This window comes from Eimeria mitis, genomic scaffold, assembly GCF_000499745.2.
Source record: "Eimeria mitis Houghton genomic scaffold, Emh_scaff1097, whole genome shotgun sequence".
NCBI classification, from domain to species: Eukaryota; Apicomplexa; class Conoidasida; order Eucoccidiorida; family Eimeriidae; genus Eimeria; species Eimeria mitis.
Window position 1 is genome coordinate 10,901 of NW_013567570.1, and position 322 is coordinate 11,222.

Sequence of the window (322 nt, forward strand, 5' to 3'; positions counted from 1 at the left end):
GCAGCAGAAGCACGAAGCAGAGAGTGAGGCAAACGGCAAGATAAAAGTAAAGCATCACCAGCAGAAAGAGAAGAAAATAGACAATCATCTTCGATTATAAAAAAACAAAAACAACGACCGCTCGGGGTCACCTCCCAGCTCAGAGCCACATCCACCTGCATCCATATAAAATAAATAAATAAATAAATAAATAAATTAATAAATAAATAAATAAATAAATAAATTAATGTTTAGGTGCAGAGGCGGAGAGGCATGGATGCGTGCGGAAAAAAAAAAAAAAAAAAAAAAAAAAAAAAAAAAAAAAAAAAAAAAAAAAAAAAAA

General features: G+C 31.1%; 1 protein-coding gene across 1 annotated transcript in view; it reads right to left on the reverse strand.

Moving 5' to 3' along the window:
* Positions 1 to 84: 84 nt before the first annotated feature.
* Positions 85 to 322, reverse strand: part of EMH_0029370 (Regulator of nonsense transcripts 1 homolog, related) — a gene marked incomplete at both ends in the record, with an annotated part of 2,588 nt that continues 2,350 nt past the window's right edge. The window contains one exon of the mRNA XM_013494276.1: positions 85 to 155. Coding sequence (XP_013349730.1) covers positions 85 to 155 — 71 coding nt within the window. The remainder of the gene's footprint in view (positions 156 to 322) is intronic.